This window comes from Nipponia nippon, unplaced genomic scaffold (genome assembly GCF_047370975.1).
Source record: "Nipponia nippon isolate SJK-2023a ecotype South Korea unplaced genomic scaffold, ASM4737097v1 scaffold_7, whole genome shotgun sequence".
In the NCBI taxonomy this organism is placed as follows: domain Eukaryota; kingdom Metazoa; phylum Chordata; class Aves; order Pelecaniformes; family Threskiornithidae; genus Nipponia; species Nipponia nippon.
In genome coordinates, this window is record NW_028262391.1 from 12,053,612 (window position 1) to 12,079,959 (window position 26,348).

The 26,348-nt window shown below is 54.2% G+C and overlaps 1 protein-coding gene and 2 non-coding genes across 3 annotated transcripts; all 3 read left to right on the top strand.

Annotated features, from left to right (window-relative positions):
- Nucleotides 1-17,917: 17,917 nt before the first annotated feature.
- Nucleotides 17,918-25,792, top strand: NUCLEOLIN (nucleolin multifunctional protein). Its single transcript, XM_087740432.1, has 15 exons — nt 17,918-18,152; nt 18,846-18,953; nt 19,556-19,850; nt 20,199-20,354; nt 20,794-20,976; nt 21,202-21,285; nt 21,529-21,664; nt 22,018-22,154; nt 22,578-22,704; nt 22,924-23,057; nt 23,421-23,556; nt 23,662-23,813; nt 24,344-24,470; nt 24,917-25,134; nt 25,320-25,792. The coding sequence occupies exons 1-15, from the start codon at nt 18,135-18,137 to the stop codon at nt 25,397-25,399; spliced, it is 2,091 nt and encodes a 696-aa protein (XP_087596558.1). The 5' UTR covers nt 17,918-18,134; the 3' UTR covers nt 25,400-25,792.
- Nucleotides 21,383-21,452, top strand: LOC148050820 (small nucleolar RNA SNORD82). The gene has a single exon (XR_015700822.1). It is a non-coding gene; the product is annotated as a small nucleolar RNA SNORD82 (small nucleolar RNA).
- LOC148050821 (small nucleolar RNA SNORD20) lies at nt 23,950-24,026 on the top strand. Its single transcript, XR_015700823.1, has one exon. It is a non-coding gene; the product is annotated as a small nucleolar RNA SNORD20 (small nucleolar RNA).
- Nucleotides 25,793-26,348: the final 556 nt, after the last annotated feature.

The window sequence follows — 26,348 nt, forward strand, 5'->3', positions numbered from 1 at the left end:
CGGAAAATGCGGGGAGCCCTCCTCCATCCCTGCCCTGGATGGGCTGAGCTTCACTGAGAATTAAAAAAAGCTGTTGGCCTGATCTGTGCCCTGGTTGCGTCCCCCAGCTCTGCTCCCAGCATGGGACTGAACCCGGGCCATCCTCCTGGGGGTGACTGACAGGCCATGTGCCAGGGTGATGGGCACCAGGGGTGTCCCACTGGCTCTGCCTGTGGGCTCTGCTGCCATGGTGGGTCTGTGGGGCTGGGCGGGCTCAGGACACTGCACAGCAGGGAAGGCGTGAGCGGGATGCACGCACCCTTCCCAGTCTCCGGGATGCTCTGTCTGAGCTGGGGCTGGGGCCATTGCAGAGGGGGAGCTGCCTCCAGAGCGGTGGCGATCAATCCGTCCCCAGACACACGGCTCGGGAAATGTCACGAAAATGCCAGGGAGCGCGGACTGGCTGGTCGTGCTCCCCCAGGCTGGAAGGACCCATCGATTTACTGTCTGAGATCGATGCCGCTGACTTCCCGGTGTACACCAGGTCCTCCCGCAGGATGAAATATTGAGGCTCTGATATGCCACTTCAGGGGCTGTCTGAGCAGGTTGAGCTCTTGCCTCGCATGCCTTCCCCAGCCCCAGTTTCCCCCTGGCCAGCCGGCGAAGTTCCACTGGCTCAGCATCCCGCAGCCGTGCCTCTGGGCAGCGTGGATGTGCCCGCGGGGCTCACCTGGGGACGCGAGCAGAAATACCTGAAGAGCAAGCCCCAGGCAGAGCACTGGCAGGGGCGTCACTGCCTGCTGCTGCTCGGCTTCCAGCCCTTCCTAAGCATATCACACGGGGCCGCCACCAGGCCAGTGACCAAGAACGGGCAGGATTTGGGACTTGCAAACTCCCTCCTGCCCCCATCGACCCGTTCCCTGGCTCAGGGGCAGTGTGGCTGACTCGCCCCCACTCCCCATCCCCTGTGGGCAGCAGGGTCTGCCGTGGGCAAAGCCCTTCCTCAGCCATTGTGGGGTCCTGCTGGGTGCTGCTGGGTGAGGGTGGGCATGGGGCTGCCGTAACTTTGCATTTCAGGGTGCTGCCAGCTGCTCGCAGCCTCTCTCTGGAGGATGTCAACGTGGCCAAGGGCATTGAGATCCATCTATTTCCTTCCCTCTCCGGCTCCCGTTGCTGATGGTCCTGGCAGGGGACAGCTCCCTGGCAGCTGCACAGGGCCCCTTGTCACTGCTGCGCAGGTAGACGTGACTGATGCCTCCTTGATGGCCATTATTGCCCCATCTCACTTCACCCGGCCGCTTCCCTGGCTGCAAATCTCCAGGGAATGGCTTTTTAATAGACGGTCAATAGCATTTTATTACGCGGCAACAGCCGCCTGTGTGGAGGTTCGGGGTCCCTCGTTCTGCGAGTCAGGAGGACGCATCCCCCGCTCGTGAGCAGTCGGGCTGTGTGAGGATACGGCTGGGGGGGTCCTGGGGCTCAGCACCGCTGGAGTGGAGTTGAAAGCAGCCAGAAAGGTGAGGCACTGGCTTTGCCTTCATCCAGCCTTGTGTCCCCAGCTGCCCTGCTGTCCCCTGATCTGGGACTCCCCATCCTCCTCGGCTACCCCGAATTCCCCTCCCTGAGATGCAGGGGGAGAATGTGCTGCTGAGGCCCTGGCGTGTCGGGCAGCAATGCTGGGGGCTGCCCCACCGCCCTCCCCCCCCAGACAGCTAGGCCAGGGACTGCCCTGAAAAGCATCCCAAAGGCTTGCCAAAGCCGCAGCTGCAGCATGGCCAGTGGCATCTCCTGGGTGGAGAGGTGTGGACAAACTTTGCTCCCCTGGCCAGGGTTTTGTGACAGTGTGTGGAGACAACCCCAAGTCCCCTGCTATGGTCCCAGCATGCCAGCTGGGCTCATGGAAGATGCTGCAGTCAAAGGCTCCCGGGCAAGTCGTTTAATCTCATAATTAATTTTAGTAAAAGCTGCAGTCAGGGCATGAAACCTAATAAGAAAGGAACTGATGTCCTGGGGGAGAATGGTTTCACAGAGAAGGTTTTACCCTCTCCATCACCGGGAAGACAGTGGCTGCCGGCTCCGCCTGCCTCAGGCTCGTTGCAGCCCTCAGGAGAGGAGCCTGTTTGCTCCAAGGACGATGCTCCCCACTGCCTTGTGCCCTCGGGGTCAGCTCGGTCCCCTGCCACCTTCCTGGTATAAATTAGAGGGATTATTTCTGCCGGGGAGGTGGTATAGATGCAAAGAGCCCGGGGCGGGGGCGTGCAGCAGAAGCCAGGGATGGGACCAGTTGCTCTAGGTGCTCCCACTCATATAACTGGCCAGGGGGATCAACCGGCACTTTGGGGTGGCCATGGGGAAGGAGGATGCCAAAACACTGCCTGGGAGTTCTCAACAACTAAATGATCCTTTCAGGACATGAAGGAGCTCAGAGCGGACAGAGCAGAGGGACATCGGGGGGCTGGGAGCCGGGGGGAGTGTGCGGATGCTGTTGCTCCAGGTCTTTGCTTGGAGCTGGGAGAAGCGTCTCTCTCTTCCTGCAATACAGAGCATGTGGCTGGGTCAGGCTCCATGCCACCATCTCCTCTTCAAATGCTTTGTTTCCAAAGAGCCGTTCCCCAAAAGTTGTCCATCTGTCCTCCCAGATTTATGGCAGCACCTGTCCAACAGCCAGTTCCTGCCTAACCACCCGCTCCCGGGGGAACCCTCCTGCCCGCCCGTGCCCACTCAGCACCCCCGCAGGGAGCACCCATCCCTCCTCCATCACCTCCAGCCCCGCTCCTAGGAGACTCCCCCTCTCCCAGCAGCTCATGGAGCTGTTTTTCCCCTGCGGTGCCGCACGCCCTGAGTGACACAGTATCTCCAGAGCTTCCAATAAAAAGATTTATCACTGTAGCTTTGGGGATTAAAAAGCAATCCATCTGTGAGGCTGCCCCAGCCTTGTAAGGCTTTTTTTTTGTGCTGTGGCTGTTTGCAACAGGCACGGGGTGGTATTTTTTTTCCTTTACGCACCCAAACTCAAGTTTTACAACGATTGCCTTGTATATTTGGAGCTGTGATAGATGGCTCTAGAGAACATCAGCAGATTTTTTGCCGCCCCTCCTCAATAAGCCAAGGGAAGGGTTGTTTTTTACTTCCTTCGCGCAGCCGTGGTATGGGGAAAACTCATACATTGTGAATTTGGCAAAGCCCTTGCATGCCTGGGAGTGAGCGGTCCCTGGCTGGGACTGGGCGGTGGGGTGGATTTGGGCTGCCCGGCCATGGATACAGCATGGCAACCTTTCCCACCAAGCCCCCAGCCTTTGCGAGGGCAGCCGAGAAGCAGGAAAATGTAAATGCCAGGAAATCTCAGGGATGTGCTGGGTTTGAGCTCGGCACTGATTTAGGCTGCTTTTTGAACAATATTTCAATTATTCCTCTTACTCCAGGATAGTGGTGGTGGTGAAAAGCTAACACCTAGTGCCCACAGACTGGTGATGGGCAGCACAGAGGTGGGCAGGAGGACAAAGGGACAGGCAAGGGAAATATAATATATGTAGGGTTTGATTCTGCTCCTCAGGGACACTCGTGGACTCAGTTTTTAGCCCCACGCCGAAGGCAGCCCATCTTCCTACCCGGCTCCTTGGTGGCTTCCAAAAGGGCAGGAATTACGTAGGAACCAGCTTTCCAGGCAGCCGTGCACTGCATGGAGGCTGGGAAGAGGCAGTGTGGGCAGCACAGCCCACCCCAAGGGCCCGGGATGCAGGAGCTCAGCCGCGGCTCCGGATGCTCGGGCTGACTCACAGTCATGTTGCAGTGTGACTGTCACCTGCACTGGGGATGGTTTTCTCTATGTCACAGCAAACCCAACAGCCCTGGAGGGGCCGGGCCATGTGCAGGGAAGGGATGGGCTCCCTGTACCCCACCTCTCCCTCCTTAGGGCACGCAGGGAGGGGACATGCTAGGGCTAGATGGGCAAAGGGCATCTCCAAGAAATGAAGGTCTGTGTGTTATTTAAGGCCCCCCCCTGCCTGAAATCCCACTGTCCTCATGGCAAGGTGATGGGAAGGACAGAGGTGCGATGCACAGTGCCCTTCCCCACAGCCTGGCAGCAACGTGCAGGGACAATTTCAGGGGCAAAGTGGCCCATTAAAGCCACTGGGCACCTTCACAAGCATCACCTGGGGCTGGGTTAAAACCCCACCACAACGGATTAGAAGAGACAGACTGTCTGCTTAGCCCACGCCTTCTCCCAGTGCGATGTGTTGTTACTAAAGATGACAGAATTGATGTCAGAGGAGCCTGCGTGATGCTTAATTTGGTTCATTGGGACACTTCGGTTAAGAAATGAAAGTGAGGCATAATTAGCACAGCAGTAAGTGGATTAAAGCTGTCTGGATGGCAGAGCTCTGGGGCAAGTGGGGACTGCTAACAACGGGCTGCAATTGCCAGAAGGGTTGGGGGGACTGGGCTCAGCCCAAGGCCACCACATTGTCCCTGAGCATCATCCCCGAGCAGGTGCCTGGGGCTGGAGGGGTGCAATTGGGGGACCCCAAGATTGGCCTGGAGGACAACAGTCTGCAAAGGGCTTCCCCACAGCCCACAGCAGCCATGCTTGGGGTCCCCAGCACCCTGGCACACGTCTCCCAGGGGTCTGCCCCAGTCCCCTGCGTGGATGGTGATGAGGGGACACTGGCTCTCTGGTCCTCATTGGGGTGGAACAAATTCCAGCGTGAAGAGGAAGACTGGGATGCCCAGACTGGAAAAAGCTAGCTTTTATCTAGTTTTATATATATTTAGGACCAGTGAAATGTGAGCACAGGTTCCCAAGGGCAGTGGTGGAGTCCCTTGAGGGGAAATGCCTCCGCACGATCAGGTGCTTTTCTACAAGGTCACCTCCTCTTTGAGGGTATTTGCTTCGACTAAGGACCCCGTCTGTGTTACAGTCAGGCAGGGAAGGACAGCCCTTGCTCCCCCACTCCACCGTGCCCAGATGGCATCTTCCCCTCCCTCTCGGCACCCAAAGAACCCGGCAGTACCTGGGCTGACCCCCTCCAAAATGAGTTTGCGATGAAAACAAGTAAAAACCTGAGACGTGGACCTGCGCTTAGGGCTAGACTCCAGCTGTCCCTGCTGCAACATTATTATAGCAGTAGACTTTAATTACAGGGTTTTATCGCTCTTTGTGCTTATCACGGCAGCCAGGGCGAGTTTGCCGTCTCAGTTCGGGACTATTTAACATGACACATTGGAGAAAGCTGTCCGAGAGGCATCTGGAGGCAAAACACATCTTTCCTGAACAGGTAGAGCGACTGTCTTGCATTAATGACCATCTCACGTTAATGATCCTAAGTCCAAGAGTGAGACATACCCTCCCGCCCATGGAGCTCACATCATGTGCAGGATGGTCCCAGCTGGCCCTGGGGCTAAAAGCCAGGCCAAAAGCTCTATTTCACACAGGAATCAGCCTGGAGCTGCCAGGAGGGGAGGACATAGGTCCCCAGCGGGCATTTGGCAGAGATGGGATGGAGCGGCTTTCCCAAGCAAGCCCCTCTCCATGCCCTGGCAGGCAGGTGCCTGCAGGCACAGGACCTGCCAACAGCCAGCAGAAAATAAAAACACAGAAATAAATCTGGTTTTCCTCAGCTCCTGTGCCTGACATCTGCAGGGACAGCTGATCAAAACCCTTTGCTGACTGACACTTGCCAGCCGGGGGATGCTCCTGGGAGGGGGAAATCCCCAGCAGGGGGGAACAGCTTTACGGCAAGTGGTAGACCAAGTCCTGCTTCCCTCAGGGCAGACTTTTGGCTTGTTGGCCAAGTTACCTTCAGCCAACTTCCATCCCAAAAAGCATCCCTACAGGTTGCCTGTCTCTCTTGGCAGGGCCAGACCCCACAACCCATCAGACTCCACGTGTCCTCTCCCATGGCAGTGGCCTCAGCACACGCATGGGTGTCCCCTCCCCAGCCAGACCCCACTGTGTCAGGCACTTTTCAGTGCCCTGCTTGCAGGGAGAAACACAAGCCCTGACCCCACTTCTCCCTTCCTGCCATCTCCCACGGCCCCGTTACTGCCACCCTCAGATTATCACTGACCCAAAGCACCCCTCCCCTGCACACCAACCCATCCAGCACTTGGCTTGGTTTAATTCCTTTTAATTTCTCATCCTGTGCGTAGAACAGCTGGGACCAATTCACTGCTGCTGTCACCAGAAAGAAATCAAGTTAATGACAAGAAAGTCATTATAATTTAGGAGACCCATCAAGCCTCACTGCTGTATGAACAGGGGATGCTATTGCTGGTGCCTGCTCTGCTCTCCTCTCCCACACCTACAGCTCCTAGCCATGCCAGGAGCCTGTTAGCAAGCCCAAGCTCAAGATGCCTTTTTCCAGGTACTGTCTTGTATTTGCACCATGGTCTTGGCCCCTCTGTTTAAGAGCTCTTTGCTCTTCCTGGTGTCTTCAAGTGATTTCTCCTCCAATTAAAGGAAGATCAGCTCTTCAGTTGTCCAAACTAATCCTGGCCCCAGCTCCAAGCCTCTCTGCTGGGGCTGATTTAAACAACCGCCTTGCACAGATGGAAAAGCAAATGGTTCGAGCTGGGTTTCATTTCTATTTTTCTGTGGCAATCCCAGCTCGCAGGCGGTGAGTCCATCTGGCAGGAGCTTGAAACACAACAGCAGCAAGCGCCATGCAAAAGCATCATCTGCGTGAGCTGGGAGCTCCGCAAGATGAGGGCTGGGTGAGGACTTCTTCAGCCCTCTGCCATGGAAGAAGGGAGAGAGATGAGAGTGATTTCTACAGACTGTGTGGTGGGGGGTTGAATTCAATCTACAGCAGCAAAAAAGCTAAAAGAAAGAAACACAGTAAATGGTGATAACAGGACTGAAAAGCACCTGTTTGCACCCAGTCAGGGTGGGTGAGTGTGGCAATTGCAGCATTTAAAAGTTTTTTCCTCCTGGAAAGAGGATTTGTGTCTCTCTGCTGATTGTCCCTGTGCAGATGTAACGGGGAGACATAACAGAGTTGAACCTATTCCAGAAGCCATTGCAGCAGGAACCCACCCATCCTCGGAGCTGGGTCATATCTGCAAGCATCTCCTCCCTTGCTGGGAGCACCAGCCTTCGAGAGGTCTCTGCATCCACTTGCTCTTCCTCCCAGATCCCAGCCTGCTTCCTCACCCCGAAAGTTTAACATCCTCCCTGGCGCAACAGCTCCAGAGCCGAACAGGGCCTTTGGCCGACATTTGTGCAATTTTATACTGCACATGTGGGTTGGGAGAGGCTGGGCTTAGCGATGAGACACCCTGTGCGTGGCTCGTGATTTTCCCCAAAAACCTTCTAGAAACAGGTTTGGGGATCTCCAGCCCCATTCAGGGGCTCCCAACACCCAGCTTTTTTGTGCCAGTGATAATTTTGGTTACAAAGCCTGACTGCACTTGAGCCAGGATTTGGGAGAACAACTTAAAACAATAGGAAAGACCAAGCCAAGCAATCTGGTATCCTTTCAATTTAGTACCCAGAGGGAGCCAGAGCATCTCCAAGCGCAAGCTGCAGGGAGGTGTGGTCCCACCACAGCCCCACTCTGCCAAGGGGCTTGCTTCAGCCGCATCCCCTCCTTGACGGTGAGGATGAGTCCTCTCCTGTGCCATGGCACCAGTGAGTGCAAATTCACCGGTCACCCCAGGGTAACTGTTTTTGGCACCTGGGATGCTCGTGGGTGTGATGTGGCCGACAGGTACTTGCTGGCATCTTCAGGACCTCCTGGTCTGATTTTCCCTTGTCCAAGAGGCTGCTGTGTGCCCAGTGCCAGCCCCGCAAAAACAGGTTCATCCCCTAAGAGAAGGATTTAATGTTTTTTTGCAGAAAACAGCCAGGCACTTTGCCACAAGCCACCACGTTGCTGCTGTCCCCTCTGAACCCCCCTGGTTCGCTGTCTTCACTCCAGCCCCAGCGGTGGCAGGAGGAGGATCTCCTTTCTGCAGGTGAGAGCAAGGACAGAGGTAGAAAACCAGATCCTGATTTCATGCAAATACCCCCTTGGGTCCAAGGCACCAGGGGAAAAGAGAGAGGACTGAATATGAGTGAGCAAAGCGGGACTCTCCCTGCTTGGTGCATTTTTGCACCCTCCAGTCCTTTCAGTGCTAAATGTACCTCTTAATACCTAGAGGGTGAAGGTTGAGGCTATGCAGCACTGCACAAATGCTGCACTAATGACAGTGCAAGTACAGCTCGGTGCTCTTTTAGATCCATTAAGGTTTCCCTTTAGCTAGTTTTCCAACAAAGCCGGTGTCCGGGGCTGGGACCTGGGATGCACTCATCTCCCCTGCCTTTGCCGGGGATGGGAGCAGCTCTTGGCCCCCCACGCTGGGCCAATCTGCAGGATCATTTCGTTAGCCCCAATGCGGTTTTTGGCCAAGGCTTTGGTAGAAGGTGGATGGTGAGACCAGGATCCATGTTAACCCCTGCGCTGCCACTGCCCCGGTGTGCAGGAGGGCTTGGGCCAGTCCCATAGAGAAACTGCCTGTCTCCTCTCTGTGCACAGGCAGCCTTCACCCGCAGCGTGATGGGGCCTCTTGAAAACTGAAGGCCAAGAAAAACCCATTTAAACAAAGAAACCTAGCACAGCTGTGACTGGAGACGTTTGGGCTTTCCCTGAAATTTCCCCTTTCCCTTCTGGACCTTTCTCCCAGCATGATCTCCTTTTGCAGACAGGTTTGGCCCCTCCCAGGCTGTGGCTCATCCGCTGGGCGCGTTTTATCACCTTCAAGGTCTGGGCAATGCTGGCCCAGCGGCAGGAAGTGCCTTGCACGAAGGAGCTCAGTTTCCCCAGGAGCGATGCTCCGAGCCAGGGTGAGGACACAGGCACAGGGCGAGCCCCAGCGAAGCAGCGAGACCGGTTCGGGTGCTCCTCAGCCGAAAGGTGCAGGGCGATGCCACCCCCCTTGCAGGAGCCCCAACTGATTTCAGCAAGTTTAGGCATGAGGCTATGAGGCTCACAGCCCAGAGGGTGCTGGGTTTGGCACCCATAGCGGTGATGATGCGTTCTGCTCCCAAAAAAGGGCGCAGAGCAAGCACCGCTCCATGGCAGAGACCCTGACCTCTGCCCATTGCTGCACGGCCACGTCCTGAAGCCTAGGAGCAAAGGGGTGTGGAGACCCAGCAACAGCAACACGCCTCCCTTACCCTCACAGCCTCCTCAGGAAAAACCTTTTGCTCCTAATACCCCAACAAACCCTTAGCAAGGCTTTTATACATGCATATGTACCAACATAGGTATGTATTTAGGCTAACCTCAGTCTCAGAAAGGCTTTTCTAGACGAAATGCGGCAGCTCACCCAGTCAGGGCTTACCAGGCGAGGTGGGAGACTGAGAGCATCAGGCACTCTTCCTCACCTGACTCAGTGTCCCCCTTTGGCCATTCCCAAAGAGCCGGAGGCACCTTCTTCCTCATCCCTGGAGGCTGTAGGAAAGCATCTTCCCTTTTCTTTCTTTCCAGCCTTATTTATTTTTCAAGACTCTTTAAAGAAATACACTTAAAGAGTCTGGATTTCAAGCTGTGAATCAAATCTTTGGGAAAAATGTAACTTCACAAAGCTAAATCAAGCAATAAACAGTGCTCAGAGGTTACTTATCTTGCTCAGAATAACTGTAAAAAATCCTCTTTTTCTAAGCAACAGGGTACCCAGGGAGTCTGTTCTCCTGGGCAAGGCAGAAAGTGCCAACTACTTGTAAATTATATTAATGGACCTTTTATTGGGCAGATGCTACATTATTGGGCTATGACATGGGGCAGAGAAGGTAATGAAGGCAAATGGTGCAGAGCCACCAGAGAAACAAATCAAATAAGGGTTTGACAGCATGATCTGCTCTTGTATTTGCTCAGAGAAAATTGCAAGTGCTTTTGGTCTTCCTGCTGGAGGCCAGGAAGAGCTGTGCCATCTCCCCTCATCCTTGGGCAGGGGGTTGCTGACATGGATTTGAGAGCTTAGATGGAAATTGTGCCTCTGGTGGCTTTTTGGGCCATGTCTTCTCTGTCCCTTTGTCATGGTTTAACCATGACACCCTCAAAGTGGCTGCAGGTGAGCTGCTGGGTTAACCCGGTATGCCGTGGCTGGAGGGTCAATGCCTCGCTCATGGGGAGGTGGGAACAAATTCAGCAGAGGATGGTCTTGAGAAGGGTCATTATCATAGAATCATCACAGAATCATAGAATGGCTTGGGCTGGAAGGGACCTTAAAGATCATCTAACTCCAACCCCCCTGCCATGGGCAGAGATGCCACCCAGTAGACCAGGTTGCTCAGGGCCCCGTCCAACCTGGCCTTGAACACTGCCAGGGATGGGGTGTCCTCAACCATGGGTCCCCTCTGCCCATGTGGCTGCAGGTTCTTCCTTCCTCCACCTTCTGTAAATGGGCCTTATCCAGCCTGCCTGGCCATGGGACATGGGACTCCTGCCACGTGCCAGGCTCTGAAGTCCCCGCAGGTGGGATGCTGTGCAGCCACCATAGCAATCTCCATCCTTTGCTGGGTGAGAGCCCTCAGGGACCGCACAGTACCCGCTGCCACACCACGTTCTCAGAGTCAACACCACCTTTCCCAGCGGGCAAATCACCCTCTCTGGCTTGGAGCAGTGCTTGCTCGGCCATGTTTTAATATGATTAATCCCAGGCAGTGTGCAGGCTCTGCCCTGTGCTCCACATCGTCTGCATAATGAATAGGCTAAAGCAGCCAGCTAATTATTGGGAATATAGAGCCTGGCAGGAGGTGGGCAGACCCTGTTCATGCCTGTGCCATAGCTTTTCATAAAAGGATTTCTCTGCTCAGATTTAGCTTTCTGACCCCATGGCTGAGAACATCCCATGGCTGTGCCGGGGGCGGCACTGATGCTCAGAGCCCAGACCCCCATCCCCACTGCCCGTCCATCACGTGCCCAGGCGGGGTTTCCCTGGGGCAGGGGCTGCCTGCCCCCTCCATGGTCTTTTTAGCCCTTCCCTGTCCCCCAAGCTCCCCGGGAGAAGCTCTCACTCCTGCAGGTCGTCACAGCACTAATTCAGGCCCTAAGGTTTTTCACTGCGAGCTCTCATCCCACGTAACTATCATGTTCCTCGGGAGCAGCTCGTGCCCCTTCCTCGCCATGATATAAGCAATTATTAATGCATTAGTGTTGGGCTGCTGAACCATAATGTCTTTATAGTCAATAGCCTTAAGCATTTAATTACCCAGTGGGATGAATCAATGTGCTTCTTTCTTTGCTCTACAATTAAAACTGAGCAGGAGAGATGCCGTGTAATTTTCAGTCTGCTTTAAGCTTCCTCTGCCGTTTCATGAGTGGGGAGATGAGCTGATGACTTGTAAGGGATGGGAAGGAGAGGACTTTTCCCCAAGAAACCATGTTCTCGCCTCCCTCCCAGGATGCGGACATCGTGATCACACATTCGCCCGGCTTAATGAGACACCACTGGGTCGTTCAGGACCAGGTTTTGGGTCTGACAACACCGACAGTGGGAAAATTATTGCCCCGAGTCTTATTTTTAACTACAGCCATAGGAAGTTTGAAAGCAGTGGTTTTAACTCGCACCCTGCCAGTGCGAATTTCTGCGGCAAGAGCTGGTAAGTGAAACAGCCCGATGTGCTGCTGGGATGAGGTACAAACAGCCCAAGAGCGGTCCCAGCTGGGAAAGTACTTTCGGCCCTTTTTTCTAACCTCCTTTTGATGGAGCTCACTGCAGAGGCCAGGGCAGATGGAGAGTGAAAGCTGGGGGGGCTCAGCATCCCTGGCACCGCACTGGTGACTCCTGAGCTCTGACCTTCCCCAGGCTCTTGGGTGGTCTATACAGCTTGATGCCAGCCTGGGTTGCTCGAGCTCTGCAGGTACAGTCAAGTGCAAAGTGACCCTTTCCAAAAAGCTCAGCTCGTGGCTGGATCTCCCAATGCAACCACGAAAGCCCTCGGAGTGGCTGGTCCCTCGTGCTGGCAAGTTGGGGCAGGAGGTTTGCAAACCTTGTGGATGGGGCTCAGTGGGCAACTTTTCCTGGGACAGCACAGCACAGCAGCTCCCGGGGGAAACATCAGACCATTTCCCACTAAGATAAAGCAGCCACCTGGCACGCTTGCCACTGGCACCAATTCCTGTTTCCGAGGGCAGTTTTGACTTGGCTCTGATGGCGGGGACCTGCCAGCTCCCCTGGCAGAGGCTGGGACGCATTATACTGGGGACACGTGTGTGCGTGTGCCTGGGAGCTGTGGCTCTGCTCTCCCCAGTTGCATTTAGCTCTGTACTGGTTTTAGAAGTAAGGACATAGGGAAGCCTTGGGTTCGCTGTGCCACGCTGCTCACTGCCTTCGCTGAGCGGTGGGTGTCTGCGGCTCCCAAGGCAGGGCTGAGCTCACCCCCTCGCTCCAATACAAACACAAAAATAGGGGGAGCGGAGGGTGACTCCTGCTTTTCCAGTTTGGATTCAACAAAGATTCATTTTTTTGTTTGAGAAGGAAAAAAAAAAGAAAAAAAAATTCCCCTCATTTGGGTTTGTTCCAGGCAGAGCGTCTGCCTTCTGCTGGCCCCGTGCCCAGGAGCTGCCGTGAAATGGAAATAGCCCAACACAAGCCTGTGAGCAGAGGGAGCTTCCAGCAGGTAACATGTGAGCGAGGGGAGGCAAAGCCCCGGGTCACTGCACAGTGGGCCTGTGCCAAGGGGCAGATGTGCTGAGCCACAAGCAGTTTGCAGATGTTTTACTTGACTCTCTCGACAGTCATCCTGGGGACCTGGCGCTTGTCTGGATCCCGTTCCCTATTGCCCCGGCTCTGGGAGATGAATAGGATGCACCGAAATGCCTTGTGCAAAGAGGAGCTTCCCCCTCCGGGCTGTCTCCACAAAAGTCCTGCAAAGCCTTCCCGAGTGCCGCGGGGCAGCGCAGGGAGATGTGCAACTGCGTGGGGCGGTGACGGGTGCGCTGGCTGCTGGCCTGGGATCGCTGAACTGGGATCATCTGTAACTTCTCCCCAGGCTGACTTCCCTGTGGGTTATAAAGGCATTTGCACGTATTGCTTCGAAACGCCTCCCTGTTCCCATCTCACCAACTTTCTCTGTCCTGATGGAGAGAGGAGGGCACTCCCGAGCTCCCCTCTCACCACCCAAATTACTCCACAGCTCCCTAGCCTGGTTTCCCTTCGTCATCTCACACCCAACCCAAGTCCTCTTTGTTTCAGTCCCACTTCTCTCCCTCATAACTTTTTTTCCAGGGCTGCACTTGTTCCTCCTGCTGAGCAGAGCCAGAGGGGAGTCCCGTCTGGCCCGGAGGCTCGGGGTAGCTGCGTGGGCTTGCTGGGAGCTCACAGACAGGCTGCAAGGTCCCGCTGCCAGCTCCAGGCAAGGGGTGTTAGGGAGAGGAACCGGACTGGCAGAAGGGACAACTCGGGGGAATCAGCTTCTTCTGGAAATAGAAAAGCCCTTTTTCTCTGCAGGGTACCAGGAATGATTGCTTCAAGGGATCCTCGGACTAAATGCAGCATGTACGAAACTCCCCATGTGAGCCACCAGGACATTTCCTTGTCACGAATCCCAGAAAATGGCACAGCTTTATCCAAGAGGGATGTGCTGGGTTGTCACCCACCATCGGCTGGGTGCAGAGAGTGTGTCTGGCTCCAGGGGTCCACACCAGCCCCCGCAGCATCCCACCTCCAGAAAGGATGCTCCCCAGAGAACAAATCCTGTACTCTGCCAGGCACCGTTGACTTTCATCCCTGCAGCCCGCCAGGTCCTGAGGTGCTCATTTTGAGGTGCAGGACGTGGGCTGGCACATGGCCGCTCAAATTAAATATCGTTTGTGATGGCAAACCTTGCGCCCACTTCACACTCATCATCCTCGAGGCCTGTCCTCTCCGCACGGCCAGGTGGGTAATGAAGAAAAGACTTAATTAGGGTAGAACACAGACCTGTCTCATTTGATGCCCTGTATTAATCAGGGCATGGGGAGAGTTTTCTCTATCCGCTGGGTATTTAGGTGAAGTGTGTGGTTGGGAAGAGAGAGTACAAGTCCTGTGCGGCCGGCCCCACTGGGTTACCATCCCTCAGCCGCTCTGCGGTACCCCCTGGGGCGGCTCTGGCTGGCAGCAGGTGATGGGCAGGGGAGCAGTGTGACGGGGTGAGATGGGCACCAGTGGCAGGGGAAGGGGCTTTGCTGATGGGACATTGGGATGCTCAAGGGGTTTTAAGCAGCGCCTAGACCTGGGATGGGTAAATTTGGGTTTTTTTGCTGTCACCTTTGCTGTGCCATGCCCACACCACGCCACTGCTCGGACCACACAGCAGCTGAGCCATTATGCCAGGGAAGCAAGGCAAGGGAACTCAGGGCCACGTTTGCAGGCTTTCCTAGCTTGTTTCCCACCTCTCTGGGCACCCACGGGGTGTTTGGTTTGAGGTCCCTGATGATTTTCTGGCAGCAGATGCCTGCACAAGCCACAGGCAAAACTTTTCCTCTCCCAGCTGTGCTTGGCTGCTGCTTTTATCTGGTGGGTATCAAACGTGGGGCTCGTCTCAGACCCGCTCCGTGTCCCGAGATCTCCTGGGAGCCATGCAGCAGGCAGGGCGGGATGTCCCGCTCAGCTGCACCCACCGAGGCCCGTTTTGGGGAGCCAGGGTAACCCGGCGGGCTCCCACTCGGGACAGCAGTTGCAGCCTTTTGTCACCATCTAGTGGAAACACCCAGCCGCGACCAGGCACAGGCTGAACAGGACATTTGGGGACACTCACTCCCCCAGCTATGGAGGTGTCCCCCCGGCTGGGCACCCATCTTGCCCGGCTTTTGGGGAGCCACGTTGGCCCTGCAGCTCTGCTCCCTCCCAGCCCTGGGCACCAGCAGCCGGGCAAGGTGTCCCCAGCACTGCCAGGCTGGGGACGAGCACAGGGGATGAGTCTCTGCTGTGCCAGAAACTGCAAATCTTTGGCAAATCCCTCCTGGGGTCGCCATTAAACCAGCTAAATTCCCTTTAACTGTGGAATTAGATCAACGTTCCCAAGGTGCAGACATGCTACAACAGGAGATAGCCGTAAAAGCACCTAAAATACATTTACTCCACTAACAGTGCTGTTAAACCTGCTCTTTTGGCCAAATTACTCCCCACGGATGCTGCTCTGCAGATCTCCCTTGGCCCTGAAATTCTGGCTGTGCCTGCAGAGGAGCAGGGCCGTGCTGTGCCGCTGGGACAGCCTTGCAACATGGTGTGTCCCCAGAAAAAGGCTGGCCTCTGCCACTCCGGCATCCTCCTGCCCAGTGCTGGGGCTGCCTGGAGGCCCTGACCACAGGTGGGATACAGGGAACAGCCCAGCCTAAATGCCAACGCCTGCAGACCCCTGGCTACTTCTCTCCCCATGGCAGCCCTGGCCCTTTAGGGCCACAGCAGTGGCTGGCAGGGTCAGGCCGTATCCGGACCTGCTCAACGGTGCGTGGATTAACATGGTGCATGGATTAACGCAGCGCCGCAGGCAGTGTCAGTTCTCGCTCCTCCGCACACAGGTCCAGCTGCAGCCTCAGAGGTGCCAGCGCCGAGGACAACCTGCCAGCACTGAGGACGCTGTTGGGAGAAGGGATGGAGCACAGGCCATACCGAGACGGCCCCTGCCAGGGCTGGGAACCGAGACTGGCCAGCTGCCAGCCCAACCCTTTGCTGATCCCACCACTGGCACTCTGTTATTAGACACACGTAGTGTCCAGGCTGCTAAAACTGCCCCTGGCTGAAGCAACAGTCGTCCCTTTCCCATGGCAAACCAGCCCTCCTGCAGTATGGAGAGGAACCAAGGCCAGCCCCGGCACTGGCAGCAAAGCTGTACGAGCAATAATACAGAATTTTGTTGCAGCATGTGCAGGCGTGGTAAGGAGGGAGCAATCAGCTCTTGCTTCAGACAGTTAAAAATTCCTTCCAGGCCTCTACCTCCTCCATCTCCATCACCTGGCATCCCCACAGGCCACCCTGGTCTGTGTTGCTGCTTCCCCTGGATGCTTGGGGACAGCTCCTGCTGTGGTGGGACGTGAGCCAGATGCTGCTGTTTCACAGGCAGAGTCCAGCTGCCCTATACAACGGGTTTCCCCAGGTGGGATCCCTGCCTGCCTGCGTATGTGACCAGGGCCAAGACGTGGGCAGTGTCCCCCCCTGTCCCAGCTCCCTCCCTCTCTGTACTGGCTGACGGTGGCAATTTCCCCACAGGCTAGCTTACTCTAGGAGAGACCGACTGATCCCATCGCCTCTCCATGAGCAGGTGCCCTCAGCTATGGCTCTGCCTGCCTGGAAACGGCTTCTCCTCACGCAGCAGAGGAGAAAGAGGCACTAGGACAGCCTGGTAGCTGGGTGTATTACCTCACCCACAGTGTGTCCCTTGCTTTCAGGTGGCACTGAGCAACCCAAGGGGCCTCAAGGCCATCAGGGCCCTGCAGGACGGCATTCATCGAGAGTCTGTGGTTTTTTTTCTTTAGGACTCCCTAAGATCTTGTGTTCCCCAAGTTAGGGGCTTCTTTCAAGCAGGTGTCGGAAGGGCAAACTGCTATAGTCACAAGCGTGTGTCAGGAGCTCCCAGGAGCCAGCTGGACACCCAGCTTAAAGTGGGAGGGGAGGTAAGGCAGCGGGGAAGCCCCAGCAATAGAGGCCGCTCAGGTCCTTGGGGCGCACCGTGTCAGGCAGGGGCAAGGCACCATTCAGCCTTGTCAGCAGACCGGCAAGTTACACTGGGGTGCTGCAGGCTGCCCTGCAGTCATCCCTACCCCGACTTTATAGCCACTGGGGTAACACTCCTCAGGGAGAAAGCTGGTGCCTTCTTTCAATGAATGAATTCAAAAGCATTCGTCAGGCAAGCACAGCTTTATTTTTTTCCCCAGCATTGGGCCTTTTCTCCCCGCCGGGAGCCGGTGGAGGGCGGCAGCTGCATGGTGCTCCTGCGCCAGCTGCACCCCAGCAGCTGCACGGCACCTGTGGATGCTTCAAGCTGTCCAGGGGGGCTCAGTGCCTCCCGAGGGGATGCCGGGGGAGCGGAGCGGGGTGGCAGAGGCAGCGCTGGGGAGGCCCCAGCCCCGTCCCCTTACCAAGGCCAAAGGAAAAGGCAAAAGCGTGCTCAGGCTGCCTTCCATCCCCGGAGCCGAGCTGCCGCAGGGCCGGCCTGGAAAGCCGGCCCCGGCGCCGCGCACAGCGGCTGGCAGGCTCGCTCCCGGCCCCGGGCTGCCCGGTCCCTCCCCGGCCGGCCCCGGGACCCCCAGACACCCCCTCCCCGGCCCCGGAACCCCCAGACCCCCCCCCGACCCCGGGCCATCCGGACACCTCCCCTCCCGGCACCGGGACCCCCAGAATCTCGGCCCCGGGCCGCCCGCTCCCCGCCTCTCCCGGCCCCGAGACCTCCACTCCCGGCCCCGGGCCGCCCGGTCCCCGCCTCTCCCGGCCCCGGACCCCCCAGAACCCCCCCTCCCGATCCCGGGCCGCCCGGTCCCCGCCTCTCCCGGCCTCGGGACCCCCGGTTCCCCCCCTCCCGGCCCCGGGCCGCCCGGTCCCCGCCTCTCCCGGCCCCGGGACCCCCGGTTCCCCCCCTCCCGACCCCGGGCCGCCCGGCCCCCGCCTCTCCCGGCCCCGGGACCCCCGGTCCCCCCTCCCGACCCCGGCCCGGCTCCACCACGTGGCCCGCTGGTCGCCACGTGCTCTCCCGCGGCCCCGGCCACGCCCACCCTCCGCTTGGCCCCGCCGCCCAATCAGGGCGCAGGCGCCGAGTTGCCGCCCTCTCATTGGCTGAGGCCGATTCCTCCCGGGCGGACAGCGCGTCCCCCCGCTCTCGCCCCCCACCTCACAGCCGCGCTCTCGCCTGCGGCTGTAACGCGCTTTCCCGTTGGCTGATCGCAAAGCGCCGGAGATTGGCGGGAGGGCTCGAGGGGCGGAGGGGGCGATTGGCCGGGCGGCGCGGCGCGCCCGGCGATTGGCTGAGGCGGGGGCGGAGGGGGCGTGGCGCGGCGGAGGGCTAGGCAAGCGAGCGGAAGGGGCCTGCTCTCGCTCTTTCGTTTCAGTCCCCGGTCCGGGTCGCCAGCGCCTCGCCGCCGCTCCCGCCGACCGCCCGGGGCCCGCTCCGCTCCTCGCCGCCGCCCCGCCGGACGCGCCCAGCCATCCCCTGAGCCAGCTCGGCCGCCGCCCCTGCGCCGCCAGGCACCGCCGCCATCATGGTGAAGATCGCCAAGGTGAGGGCGCCGGGCGGGGCCGTGCGCGCAGCCGCCAGGCGGGAAGCGAGCGGCCGCCGCCATGGCGGGGTGGACGGATGGCGTTGGGGGGGGGGGGCCGTGGGGCGGGGGGGGGGGGGCAGCCGGGCCGCCTTCCCGCCGCCGTCTCCTCAGGCCGCGCGACGGTTTCCAGGCCTCCCCGCCCTCAGCGTGAAGATGGCGGCGAGGGGAGGGGCCGCGGGCTCGGTGGGAGCGGTTCCAAGCCCCGTCCCGGTCCCCTCCATGTTGTCGCGCGCGGGGGCCCGGTGGCGGGAGCGGGGAAGCGGGGTGGGGGTGGGCGGGTGGGGGGGTGCACCGCGGCGCGCGCCGTGTGCGAGCGCGCGCAGCCCGGGGAGGGGGGGCGGGGCTACGCCGCCGCGCGGCCACGTGGTGCGGCGGGGAGAGCGAGCACGTGGGAGCGCGGGGCGCCCCCCCGGCCGGGCCTCGCCGAGACGGAGGAAGGGGGGGGGGGGGCGGCCGAGCAAGGCCCGGCGGAACGAGCCGAGCGGCCCCGGGGACCCCCGTCCCCGCGGGGCTGCGCGGGGGCAGGCGGGGCCGCCACGTGGTTGGGACAATCGAGCGCCGGCGGGTGGCGGGGCCGCCTCCGAGCGGCAGCGTGCGGCTCGCTCCTGTCAGGGAGACGGACGCCGCCTCACAGCTCGCTCTCTCTTTCAGACGCCCAAGAATCAGACCAAACAGAAAAAAATGGCTCCCCCCCCAAAAAAGGTGGAGGAAAGCGAGGAAGAAGAGTCCTCCGAGCTAGAGGAAAGCAGCGGAGAAGAGGTGATCAAGCTAGAAGTGGAGGCGAAGGAATGCACGTGTTGCAAAAGTGTCGTGAGGTTTGGGGGGCACATAGTGTGTGACCGAGGATCAGCATTAACCAACAATTGGTGTCTGTCAGTTAACTGTGGCTAAAGAATGAACTGGGTTTCCTAAGAGAAAAGCAACGTGGGGAAAACTAGCTGCTAAGTCTTTACTTCCAGGCTTTGGAAGGACTGCTGGGATTTTAAAGCTGTCCTAGTACTCATGAGCAAGTGGGTGATTAATTACTCTAGTAGAGCATCAGCAATAAGTGATTTATCACACACGAATAATATGCAAGACTAAAAATTTCAAGCTACCGAATGCTGCTAGAGATGTCACTGGTCTCGCTTCAGGACCAGGGAATTTGGAGATGCTTTAATGTTCCATAAATGTCTGTTAAAAGCATGAGAAACCTGGGTTTGAACTTTATTAATTCTACAGATTAGGCAATTAAGGTAATTCAACAGAAACTAAGTCTGTCAGAAGGATATGCTTTAGGTTACAGTTACTATATATTTGACATTGAAGTAATAGTAGCTTAAAGGGCCAGCATAAGAGTCTTACACTAATGTGTATTTCAGATGATCCCTCCGAAGAAACAACAAAAAGCAGCAGTTACACCAGCCAAGAAGGCTGCTACCCCTGCAAAGAAGGCCGCTACTCCTGCGAAAAAGGCAATTACACCCGCCAAGAAGACTGTGGCTACTCCAGCTAAAAAGGCTGTTGCTCCATCACCTAAAAAAGCCGCTGTCCTAACCAAAGGAGCGAAAAATGGAAAGAATGCCAAGAAGGAAGAGAGCGAGGAGGAAGATGAAGATGATGAGGAAGATGATGATGAAGAGGAGGAGGATGAGGAAGAAGAGGAAGAAGATTCTGGTAAGTTAATTCTGAAATATGTGTTCATCCTTGTATAAGTTGACTAAAGCTGGTCCAATCAAGTCACTGAGTTTGAGTACCTTTGGAATTGAAAGGTTAGTATGATTTAATACTCTCGAGAAGGGGATTTATTGATTAAAAGGTGGTGAGGAAGGAAAGGTGGGGAACCAATGAAGTTTGGAGGACAACTTGGGTTACAGCTGCATTACACGCAGCACGTGAAGCATCTTGTGGTTTCCTGATTGTTCTTTCCTGAATTTTGCCAAAATCCTGTGGAAAAAAAGTACGCGTAAAGTTTGTAGGCTGAGTGAGTAGTATGGGTAAACACTTGCTGTACTGTTATTGTAGATGAGGAAGAGGAACCCGCAATGCCTGTGAAACCTGCAGCCAAAAAGCCTGCAGCAGTACCAGCCAAAAAGCCTGTAGTTGTACCAGCAAAGCAAGAATCTGAAGAGGAAGAGGAGGAGGAGGATGATGAGGAGGATGATGATGAGGAAGATGATGGTATGTGGGATTTAAGAGAACTTTGACTCTTTAAAAAAATTTAGAAGATGTTAAACTAATAAATGCTTATAGGGAGCTGGGGGGGGGTAACTTAATGGATTAGTGGGAATGATGCAGGAGGGGGGTGTGTTTCCATTTAGTGCCCGGCTGATTTTAGCTGGCTACTAGCGTCCATCAGATGTGGCTGTCTGGGTGTTTATTTCCCTGTTGCTAGTAGAACTTACTACTTTTGGGGAACAGGTATTATTTTTTAATGCAGTAAAACTTGAGGGAGAGGCAGCTTTTATAAACACTATAAATATATTAAACTCCTTTCCTGAGAACGTACAAACTTAAGGAGGCACAAAAAACAGTTTTATTTCACAAGATTTTCTTTTTTTAGTTCAAAAGGGGCTTAAATCTTGAACGTGTCTGAAATCCTGTGCTCGACTTCTTTCAGAGTCAGAAGATGAAGCCATGGACACAACCCCTGTTCAGGTGAAGAAACCCACTCCAGCAAAGGCCGCACCAGTGAAAGCCAAGGCAGACTCTGAAGATGAGGAAGATGAAGAGGACGAGGATGAAGATGAGGATGAAGAGGAGGAGGATGAAGAGGATGCCGAGGAGGAAAGCGAGGATGAAAGTGAGTTTAAACGTTTTTGAGACCGTAACTCTCTAATAACAGGAAAGATGCCTGAGCAAAATTTTTGTCCTATCGTGGTCTTTTGGGCTGAGGAACAGTTGCTGTAGTGACAAGAGAAGGTCTTGTGTATGGCTGGTGTAAAGGTTAATGCTCCTGCATTCATTCAGTATAGGAAAAGTTGTTCCGTTCTTCTATTTCAGTGTTGTTGTTTGTTCTCTATCACAGAACCTGTCAAGGAAGCACCTGGAAAGAGGAAGAAAGAAATGGCCAATAAAAGTGCACCGGAGGCCAAGAAAAAGAAAACAGACGGTAGGTGGTGTGGGATCATCAAATGACGCTTGTTTGATGGACTGTTGGGTGAGGCACATAGCTGTGAAGGGACAGGATGCTGAGTGGGGCTTTTTCCAGCACAAATGATGATTATAAGGGACTTAATACTGAACTATGATGTCAATTTTTATGAGAAACTGATGTGCTAAAGCTGTCTGGAGTCTGGCTTCCAGTTCTTTTAACTGCCTTAAAAAATCCACTTGATTATCTTTTCATTTAAAGGGCCCACTTCAGCTTTCTCCCTCTTTGTGGGAAATTTGGTCGCCACCAAGGAGTATGAAGAACTAAAGACTGGCATCAAAGAATTCTTTGGGAAGAAGAATATCGAAGTTTTAGATGTCAGAATTGGTGCTTCCAAGTGAGTTCATCAGTAGAATTTTGCTGCTTATTTTAATTGGCAGTAATTTGTTTGGAGATGTGATGCTGGGGTGGTTGCTTGATGGCGTATGGAAGCTGGAAGAGGCATGGTACTGATAAGGGTATAATACTTGCCTGGCTTGCAGCTTTTTCAGACAGCATCTCCCTAAAGGGAGAGCTGCCGCTTCAGTACAGAGCTGTTCTCTGCTGTTGTTTTGGTTGTGTGGGCCAGTTAGCATTTATTTTATTATCGCTAACTTGACCAGCAGGGACCTCTCTGGTTCTGGGTTTCTGTTTGTGTTCTCTGCTACTAGAGATCAATCAGCTTGAATAGTAAGGTTACTCTTCTTTCAGGCGATTCGGCTATGTAGACTTTTCATCTGCTGAAGATCTGGATAAAGCTCTCCAGCTGAATGGGAAGAAGTTAATGGGTTTGGAAATCAAACTGGAAAAAGCAAAGAGCAGGGAAACGATGAAAGAAAATAAGAAAGGTACGGCCCATAACTTTGAATACCTGTGCACATCAAAGAAGAGTTGTCACACTCAGGCCTTGGAGCGGGCTTGCCTATATCATAAACAGTTTTTCAAATGCTAACATACGGATAGGCAAGTTCAGACTAGTATAGCTGGAACCGTGATCCCAAGAAATAGTGTGTATTGGGGGGACTGAGGAGGAAACGTGGCTCTTTCTGAATCTTTAGGACCTGTTTTCTGAACTTGACGCCCTTAAGAGAAGTACAGTGGCAGCCTAATTAACTGCATGATAGCTGCTTTTTCAGCTTCTGAAAATGTGAATGCTTACTGTGGTTTTATTTTCTGCTGGATCAACTCCCTCTGGTTCTCACTGAACTGGCAGTGTAGATGAGAAGGGATTTTTAGCTGGTAATGTGAAAGTAACTTTTCTTTCTTTGCAGAGAGAGATGCTAGAACGCTGTTTGTGAAGAATCTGCCCTACCGCTTAACTGAAGATGAAATGAGAGATGTGTTTGAAAACGCACTAGAAATCCGAATAGTAATGAACAAGGAGGGGAACAGCAAAGGGTATGTAGCTGAGAGGATTGCTGGATGTTGGCTGTTCCTCAGACTCCTGGCATATTTTCATAAGCTCATGTCCTTCAGCTGCCTTAAGGGACCTGCTGCATTAGGTGTACTGAAAATGCTCATTTTTGAAGCATTTTTTTCCACATCCTTTCCCCCTCACTCATGAACTTAGTCATTCCTGGAAGGAGGCCGTTGCTTATGCTCTTTTCTGTGCTGTAGGATGGCCTATATTGAATTTAAAACAGAAGCTGATGCAAACAAAGCGCTGGAGGAGAAGCAAGGCACAGAGATTGATGGTCGTGCCATGGTCATCGACTTCACTGGTGAGAAGAGCCATCAAGACCATCAGAAAGGTACTTTTCCAGACCAATAATGTGCATGCAAATGATACTAAGGATTTAATTCCACTTGTTTCAGAAGTTGGTTGGGGATAGACCAACTTTTGAAGCTCTGCAGGAAATCTGTAGGATATCAGGAAGGGGCCTTTTGCCTAACTTGTGCTCTGTGTCCAATGCATTTCATGTCTCTACTGCATGTTTTGGACAAGGGGGGACAACTAGTCAAGGTGACCAAAACGGTGTTGCACTTAGCCTTGTGCCTCACCTTGAGGCAAGGAGGGAGCAACAACTACTCTCACCCTAGAGAGGATGTTGTGCCTAGAGGAAGAGAGAGCTCTCCTTCAAACTTGCACTTACAGCACTGAGTTTTCTCCACAGGTGGTGGAGAGAGGGAGTCAAAGACCCTAATTGTCAACAACCTCTCATACGCTGCTTCAGAAGAGACTCTCCAAGAACTGTTTAAGAAAGCTTCTTCCATCAAGATGCCACAGACCAACCAGGGCAGGCCTAAAGGGTATGTTGTGCCTTTCTCCTGCCTCCTGAGTTGGCATTGTGCATGACTTAACCTCCACAGATACCTCATGCTCCCAGGCTGACTGAAATCTTCCTCTCCAAATAGGTATGCGTTTGTAGAATTTCCCACGGCTGAGGATGCCAAAGAGGCATTGAATTCCTGTAACAACACAGAGATCGAAGGCAGAGCAATTAGACTGGAATTCAGTTCACCAGCATGGCAGAAAGGGAACATGAATGCAAGAGGAGGATTTAATCGTAAGTGTTCTGTATTTGATCATTTGATCTTGAGACAGCTGTGGCCAGAGTGTACCATCCATGCAAACATAGGGCTGCTTTTAAAATAAAAAAGTATGCCTGTGGAGTGAAAGACTTGCATCATAAGTGAGTGTGCTGGATATGATGACTGATTATCTGAAATACTGATGAAACTATTGCCGAAGTCCTCTAGATAGTCAAGTGCTGATCCAGCAGTGTCTGTCCAGTTAGCATCCCTATTGATAAGATGCAAGCATCTATTTAAAAAAAAAAAAAAAGGAAGAAAAGAAAAATAATAATTATTTTGACAGTACCAGGTTGACTGATGGAGATACTTCAACATCAGGTTCTAACTGCAGTCCTGAAAAAGTTTTCAAGGGCTTTAAGTGCTTGAGCTGTTACTTCAAAACACACCTCTTGGCTCTCTGAACTGCTCCAGGTTCCCGCAGTGCAAGCTGGCTGTGATGTTAAGAAACGGATGGTTGCCTTGCTCAGACATAATGATCTCTGAATGTATTCTCTTTCCATAGAACAAAGCAAAACGTTGTTTGTCAGAGGCCTTTCTGAGGACACCACAGAGGAGACGTTAAGAGAATCATTTGAAGGCTCCATAAGTGCTAGAATAGTCACAGACAGAGACACTGGATCATCTAAAGGGTATGTTAAACATCACCTGGGATTAGTTCAGTTGCTACAAAAAGCCTCACTTTGACTGATTTATGCAGTGCAGGGTGTTTCTAATGCTCATGTGCGTGATTCTTTGGAGCTAGTAAATTGCGTGGAAGCGGAGAACAAGCTTGCAGCTTCGGGTCTGTTTGTAGAGGGCAGCGTGCGCTCACTTCTCAATGAGCTCCTTCCTGCCAACAAGTCCGTGGCAGCCTATGGATTCGCACGAGAAGGATATTAACTGTTCAGTACTGGCAAACTCACAGTGGGGCTCCCGTCCATCGTGATTAGCCACTGCTGTTCTACAAGTAACAGGGTCCTGATCCCTGTGTGGTTGCAGAAGCGCAGGCGTTTTCCAGAGGGATTGCTATCGAGTGCCTGTAGGTGGTGCTGCAGCTTGTGGAGTTTGACTGTCTTTCTCTTAACCGGTTTCCTAGGTTTGGGTTTGTGGACTTCAGCTCCCCAGAAGATGCCAAAGCAGCTAAAGAAGCCATGGAGGACGGAGAGATAGATGGAAACAAAGTGATCCTTGATTTTGCCAAGCCAAAGGGTGAATTTCAACGCGGCGGTGGATTTGGTGGTCGTGGCGGCAGAGGAGGAGGCCGAGGAGGAAGAGGTGGATTTGGTGGCAGAGGTGGTGGCAGAGGATTTGGAGGTAAGAAGAGACAAATGCTGCTGTTCTGAGGGCACGTGCTTAAAAATTAATTCCAAGCCATTCTTGGGATTATGGTGTAGTGCTGCCACAGAGCGCTTGATGTGAATCGGGATGGGTTTGGAAGGGCAGTGCTATCTGTGCAGGGATACCTGTAACTCTGCTTCTTGGCCTAATTTTCTTTCTAGGTAGAGGAGGTGGCTTCCGAGGAGGCAGAGGAGGAGGTGGAGATCACAAGCCGCAAGGGAAGAAGATAAAGTTTGAATAAACTTCCCCTTTTCTTTCCCTTCTCCTGCTCTCCGAGACTATCTGAAAGGACTCCGGGGGTTTTTATTCTCCTTTTATCTTGGCGGAGCCTTTGGAGGACATTCCAAGATGCGAAGCAGTACTGTGAGCCACTTGGAAGATACAATTTTCATTTCAAGGAAGAGAGAGCAAGCCATTTTGACTGCTTGCCTATTCAAATGAACTTTTTAAAAAATGAGCGCTAGATGTGGGAGTTTAGCCCTTGTCTGTGAGTTGTCTTGAATTTAGAATGTTTTACCCATGTACAAAAATATTTCCTATAAACTTCGGTAGCATTTTTGCTGTAAAAATGCAGAATGTTTTATCATTTGTGCTTCAGCACCCTGTCTTGGACAGATTAAAGGACCTAAACTGGTTCGTGTTACTTCTGTGCCACTAAATGAAGCAGGGCTGGGAGAAATGGTCTGGCTTGAGCCTTCTCTCTCTTAAGGTCACTAATGTCACAGGTGGCAGCTACTGTCCTGCTTCTGCTCTTCTAGCCGGCGTAAGCTCCCAGCAATGTATGTGTGCTATGCTTAAAGTGCTTGCGGGAAGGAATAGGGGAGAGGAATGCGATGGCTGAGGTAAGCCCTGTGCCTACAACCGTACTTTTTTTTTTTTTTTTAACTGACAATGTATGTAATGTTGCATGCTATAGCCCATTGCTTTTTTACTTTTTTTTTTTTTTTTTTTTAAAAAATGAGTAAATTGGATCTGGTACCAAGGCCGTGCACCTCAATCACACTCCTACAGGCATTGCCTCTTGTCTCCTGTTGACTCATCCCTATGTATGAAGCCAATATGTTGAAACCTGGGGTCAGGGGAATAACTACGCTTGCTGTACGCCTGCCTTACGCTTGGTGAGGGTGATTGCCCCTGCCAGCACGGGGATGGAGGAGCTGGGTCCCGCAGCAGTTGTTACTGCCCTCTTT

What these genes read in the sequence shown, in the direction of transcription:
- NUCLEOLIN (XM_087740432.1), top strand. An exon ending in GATGAAAGAAAATAAGAAAG is followed by an intron (nt 22,155 to 22,577) that starts GTACGGCCCATA and finishes CTTTCTTTGCAG; the next exon opens with AGAGAGATGCTAGAACGCTG. An exon ending in TGGTGGCAGAGGATTTGGAG is followed by an intron (nt 25,135 to 25,319) that starts GTAAGAAGAGAC and finishes TTTTCTTTCTAG; the next exon opens with GTAGAGGAGGTGGCTTCCGA.